Source organism: Drosophila ananassae, chromosome 3R (genome assembly GCF_017639315.1).
Source record: "Drosophila ananassae strain 14024-0371.13 chromosome 3R, ASM1763931v2, whole genome shotgun sequence".
Classification (NCBI taxonomy): Eukaryota; Metazoa; Arthropoda; class Insecta; order Diptera; family Drosophilidae; genus Drosophila; species Drosophila ananassae.
The window spans coordinates 15,332,659-15,338,724 of NC_057930.1; the positions used below are offsets into that span (position 1 = coordinate 15,332,659).

Below are 6,066 nucleotides of genomic sequence, written 5' to 3' on the forward strand. Positions count from 1 at the left end.
GATAAACTCAACTACAACCGTCCTCACTTGTTTGGTCCTGTGTTTGGTGTATGTTTTCCGCATTTGTTGTGAAAACTCGTATAATCTGCTTTAAGCTCTCCTCGCCCGCAGCTTATGAAGCCTGCACACGCTGGCAAATATTTGGCAACAAACGCAGTTTGTTTGTTTGGTCTCGGCCCTCCTCGCTTTGATGCTAATTTGGCGTTTCGGTTTCGTAAATAATTACCATGGCCTCAAGATAAACCTTGGGTCCTGGGATTGTTAAAGCGGGGCCAGTGACACTTGGAATAAATTTCTTAATTAAAACTGTTTGACTTTAAATTTTTTTGCGGAATAAATTAAAATGAATAAATTGTATAAAGTTTGCTTTGAGTCGAAAGCCATACAATGCGCCATTTCGTTTTGAAACTTTTCCAAATCTAGAACAAAATTCTAAAATCTAAAGACTTTGCGCACTTCTAATAAAAAAGCTCACCAAGAATGGGTTGCCGGTTTAATCCTTTTTATGTAGGACCCGAGCCACCCAGCTGCACCACAGATCCGAATTCGAAGTGCGATTGCCCGCCGTGCTCCCCGGACACTGGCTACCAGGAACCGCGGCCCGTCTACGACGACTGCGTGAAGGACGTTTCCAAGAAGGAGACCAAAGAAAAGCAATGCAATCCGCCGTGCAAAGATTGTCCGAAAGCCGAGAAAAGTTCAAAGAAGGGTCCTCCGGAAGAAAAGGATAAAAAACCGAAGTGAAGTTCATGGATTTGTGCAGAGTTTTTAATCAGGAAAACAATAAAATTTCGGCAAAAAAACTGCAAACACGTTTAATAATTTTCTTTAAAGATTAAAAAGAGCTGTGGAAAATAATTCGACTTTGAGTTTCCAATCGAGTGGCCATTGAGATCAATTATATTTTGTTCATACACAATCACAAATCCGTCGGTATATTCTTTATTAAATCAAAGTCAGCCACCACAAATATTTCCAAAATTGAATTCGCCCATAGAAAATAGAAAAAAATGAAGACAGGGCAATAAAAACTCAATAAATGGCAATAAAATCAAAACACACATACACATTGAGTCAGTATATGGCAGGACAGACTACAAACAATTTGTTCAAGTTAACGGTTTCTTTTTCCAACACAATTTTCCTTTTTCATCTTTATTTTCTTGGCCCGAAGGCTCTCCTCGTGCTTTTGCTCCTTGGAGCGCGCTAATTTCATTTGGCCCTCTAGTTTCCAGGAGGCTGAAAGGAGCAGGAAAGTGGGTGGCTGGTAATTGATTTCATTAAATCATTTGCCAGCGAAGGAGAACGCAAATTGTGAGATAATAGGAGGGCGCTGAACTAGTACTGTTTTCGCAAGTCCTTTGGAGGACCCACCACCCCACCTCTACGGAGACTACAGACATGGAAATATCAGTCATGACATCTTGTCTGACAAGTTATGGCGTATGTTCTTGACTTTTCCGCTTCCCGCATTCAGTTTTCCAAAAATATAAACTCTGAATATTCCCAATAAGTGTCTATAGAATTTCGAGTATGCCATCGACTTTAATCTTAAAGTCATCTCTAAGAAGTATAACCTCTAAGAAGCAAGAAATTTCCCTTTGAAGTGCTTGCATTTTTGCAATTTTCAGTCCTTTCCCGCTTCAGTTTTGCAGCTCATGTGTCACTGACATTGTTATCCTTTCGTTCGGTGGCTTTTCCTGTCGCTTTGCAAATGGAATCCGTATTCGTCCTTTCCGCGTCTTTTGCGAAGGCTTACCCGAAAAGGGACAGAAGTGAAGCCAGCTCTCTGTTACCAGCTCCTTGAATCCACTTATCCCTTCGCCGTCTTCGGCTCCTAGCTGGCCATTATGTATGCATCGGTATGCAAATTCTGGCTTGGCAGAGCTTCATTTATCATCGACAGTGACTTTTATGCAACCCATAACTTTCGGATGCGACTGTGCCGGACATTGATTTGACTGGCGAGTCCTTGGGTGAGGAGTGGTGGCCGGCGGTTAAGGATTATCGGATTCATATTTTGATTGCCCGGATTGATGATGTCTGTCCATCAGTCTGTCGATCTTCTCTTTGCGGTTTCAATTAATTTGTGTCCTAATTGGCCCCAGGTGTGGTTTTTGTTGATTTTGTTACCGCTTTTTCACTGTTGACCCCTGAACTCTGGTCTCTGGCTCGTCGAAGTTGTGGCCAAGGATTTATTTGCATACAATCAGGCAACTCAAAACGGTTACTGTTGCTGGTGTTTAATTGAAAGGGATTTCCTCAAGTGTTGGCTCTCAAGCAGCTAATTAGCTCAGCAAATTTTCAAACGCCTGATTGGACACACAAGGACCCTGACGAGACTGGCTCAGTGGACTGTGCGAAATGGTTCTTGAGGGATTTTAAAGGCGATTTATATATTCAAAAGAAATATTATTGATTAAATATTAAAATAACTAAGGTAAACCCATTAATTGTGTATGGATGTAGAATAATATTCTTCTACAGGATAAATATAAGGACAAATTAAACAAAATATCATATGGATCTATGTATTTGCTGGCATCAAGCATAAATAGCTGGGCAGCCACTTGGCAGTGTTCGCAAATTACGTATACGCGCTGGAGGCCCTCGAGTGGCATTTAGTGGGACGTGTGAAGGGCCACCACCAGCAGCTGTGGCTCGGACCAAGGACGAAGGACAAGCACTTTGGCATCAGTTCGCAGACTCTGTTGGAGCTGGTTTGTTATTCCTGGTCGTGCGTGTGTTAATGCCAACACGTTTCACAGGGCTTGTGTCTTCATGCTTTCCAATTAAGTCCCGGAGCTAAAACAAAAGCTGGAACAAAGGTGGAAAGCCAAGCGAAACTTTCCCTCGACTTGGCTTTGTTTTGTTCACCAATCTTCGTGTCCCTGTCTGGTTTTGTTTGTAGTTCCTTAGCTATTTGTTGCCTGTCAAAACAACTTTGGTGGTGGCGGTTCTATGTGAGAGAGTGTGTGCCTAAAAACGAAAGCATTGCTGGCTTTCGGGCGCATTCCGAGCATTTAACTTTGCCTAGACTCTGAATGGAATCTCGCAAATGGAAATCGATTGAATAAGAGCCTGTTCAGTCTACGCATATCGATACAATTAAGCAGCTTATGTAAGAGATAGGCCAGGCATGGCTAAGAATGATTGAATGAGGATACACATGGTGTGTCTCTGAGATTAGGACAAAATAAATAAATTAGCAAAGTTCATACACCAAAAATACGCATATCGCATATCGTACATACATATGTCGACCAGTTATCCCTCCCAGCACCCACTCAGCTTAATTATGTGAAAACGAATACATTTTCCGCATACCACGCTCTCATTTAACGCCCATTAAATATTAATAAGTTTGGTGATTGGGCGAATGATGTTTTTTTTGCGGATATTGGTTTCTTCTTTAATGAGACACTTCCATGGAAACCTGAAATTGTCCTCAAAAATTAAGAAAATTAAAATAACAAAAAAGTGACTCCCCCACTGTTCATGTCACTCAATCAAGCGTAAAGAGCAAAGTTGGGTATTCTTTCTGTAAATTGACTCCTCAGGAGCAAAACGCAATAAGCAAATAAAAAGGAAATTAAGCTAAGACGATTGGGATATCGTTTTCACCCACGCACCAGACGGAAGAACAAAGTGGTTCATGTGAAACGGTGTTGAAAACAGGCTGTAATGTATGGAGGTTATTCCAAACATTTTCAGAGGATTTCAGGAGATTTGCAGGTTGTCTGTTGTAACTTTTTTTTGAGTTTCCTAAGAACATGCTTTTTTGATGGACATTCATTTCCGAGCCGCACTCTTTGTCCTGTACCATTCCATTCAAGAAAGCCAAACAATGCCGCTGTGCCAAGAAGACTGAGAAGGTAATCCGCTTATGTGTGCAAATTTGGCGGCAACATCGAATACTCATTCATGCCGACAACGAGCAATAACAATAAACAAGTCATTTGCATTTTTCGAATTCAGAGGGAGGAGAGTGAGGACAGTACTGTTTTGATAATATAACCTTAAGGAACTGGCCTTAGAAAGCCATTTATTTCAACTTTAAGACTCGAAAATATTTTCCATAAATTGGACAGACATTTTCCACCTATCGTCATTATCCAGTTCGCCTCTCTAACGTCAATTATGTTTACGGCAACAGTCTGGCCACGACAGGCTCATTACTTAGGCCGGACTATGGGTACGTGGTCAATGACGAAGGACCCACGGATGATTAATGCACGAACTGCCAAGCAGGAAAAGCAAAATAAAAATAAAGCTTAAGAAACAAAATATATTGTAAAATAAAAGATATGGGAATTGAAGGCTGGAATACCCTTTGATGCATAGCATTTTCTAAAAAGTTGAAGCTAGAGACCCCTTATAATGAACCCCTTGTTATACTATCAAAAGAAGCAATTTAAAAAGGATATGAAAGGATAAGAAAAACTTGCATAGCAGTCTATCGTACCGCCCTTTCCCTCCCCAAGTGTTAACCTGTAAACCTGTGTTGCAAAATGCCGGCTGATTATCAGCAAGAATGGCGGAAGGGAAGCCAGATATGGAGGCGTGTGTGCGCGCCTTGGTTATTAACACGCCACGTAAACCGACAATGACGTAAGAGTGACTACGTAACGAAGCAAACTCAAATACCCCGGGAACATCAGGTCGACGTGTGTGCGAGTGGAAGTGGCAGATCCTGCCGAGGGGACTCCAAACTGAGAGAACTCTCGACACCCAGCAGGTGGCGTCGGAATGGCGGTGGAACTTTTCTCGGAAAAGCGCCGGTAATTTAACTAGTTAGGCAACTAATAGAAGGGACAGTGGGAAAAGCGCGTTTGTTTCGCGCACACTTAGGTAACTAGTCGGATCTAATTGAAAAAATAATTGCACTCGTAGAAGAAGTCATTAGCTGACAAACTAAGAGATGTTAATTGGAACTAGGTAACCATGAAACTTTAAACTAAGTAGCTAGTTGCCACTATATGTTTATTAAATAATTTTGGATTAAAGAGAGTTGATGAATAGTTCGAGTTTTAAAAGATTTTGAAAGATTGAGTTTAGTTTTTATTTTTCAAACAATTTTCAAACTCAAAGTAGTGTGCTCTCACCAATAATTTTAAATCCAAACTGGCAACTACTAGTAACTTAAATATATTCTAATACATGTTTTTTCAATAAACCTCCGATTAAATACTCCTTGAGGTACCCTGTAGTCCTTAAGGGGAGTAAGGAAAAGCTGATGCCCCGTGATAAAACTGCGGAAGCGGAAAAAATACCGATAGCATCTGGCCTGGGCCCGGACCCCGGGGGCGGGATGAAGGAAAATGGAGAGAAGAAAGTTCTGGAGGTAGAAGGCACCGATGCTGAAAAGGAAGCTGCAAAATGCTCGCCAGACCAGGTCAGGGCAGATTTCGTCCTGCGTCCTGGGTCCTCCTTTGGCTTTTTGCGTATGCCTGACACATGCTGTCTTAAATAAGAAAGCAAACAGTGGCCGGGGAAAAACTGTTATTCACCTGTCTACCCACTCACGCACACACATACATATATCCAGGCCAGACCCGCCTCAACAATTTTCCGGCATATGTGAAATGGGGTGGGCAGGAGGGTGGCTTTTGGGGGCATTGTGGAACGGTGGCATAACCGATTTCCATGAGTCGGGGGTTAACGTTGTCGTCTGCATTGCTTGCCACCGTTTTACGGCAGCAGGCATCATCTACGGCAGCAGTCCTCCTGAGTCAAGTTGGGCTTCCGTTCATAGGCTTCTCGCCAGGAAATCGGTTTGCCTTCCGGCTGCGACGTCGTTATGCTCCTGTTTCCTTCTTGCACACTGCATTTCCCAGATTTCCTCAAAGCAGAAGCGTTGTTCTGGTTAACGAGCTGATTGAAGAGAATATGCCACGGAATGTAAAGCCGAAAAAATAAATACTTTTTAGTTCTTATTAAATTAAAATAAATTTTAAACAATTCAAAAATAACTTGACTATCAAAATATTTCATTTTACAAAACCCCCAGGGCGAAACGAATCCATTAGCCATTTCAAAGAGCTTACACCTGAAATGCTTCAGCAG

At 41.9% G+C, this 6,066-nt stretch overlaps 1 protein-coding gene across 1 annotated transcript; it reads left to right on the top strand.

Moving 5' to 3' along the window:
• The first annotated feature begins 363 nt into the window (after positions 1 to 363).
• On the top strand, positions 364 to 858 carry LOC6497011. Its single transcript, XM_001962894.4, has one exon. The coding sequence runs from the start codon at positions 481 to 483 to the stop codon at positions 742 to 744; it is 264 nt and encodes an 87-aa protein (XP_001962930.1). The 5' UTR covers positions 364 to 480; the 3' UTR covers positions 745 to 858.
• Positions 859 to 6,066: the final 5,208 nt, after the last annotated feature.

Bases quoted from the DNA above. Each gene is read 5' to 3' on its own strand.
- LOC6497011 (XM_001962894.4), top strand. From the start codon at position 481: ATGGGTTGCCGGTTTAATCCTTTTTATGTAGGACCCGAGCCACCCAGC.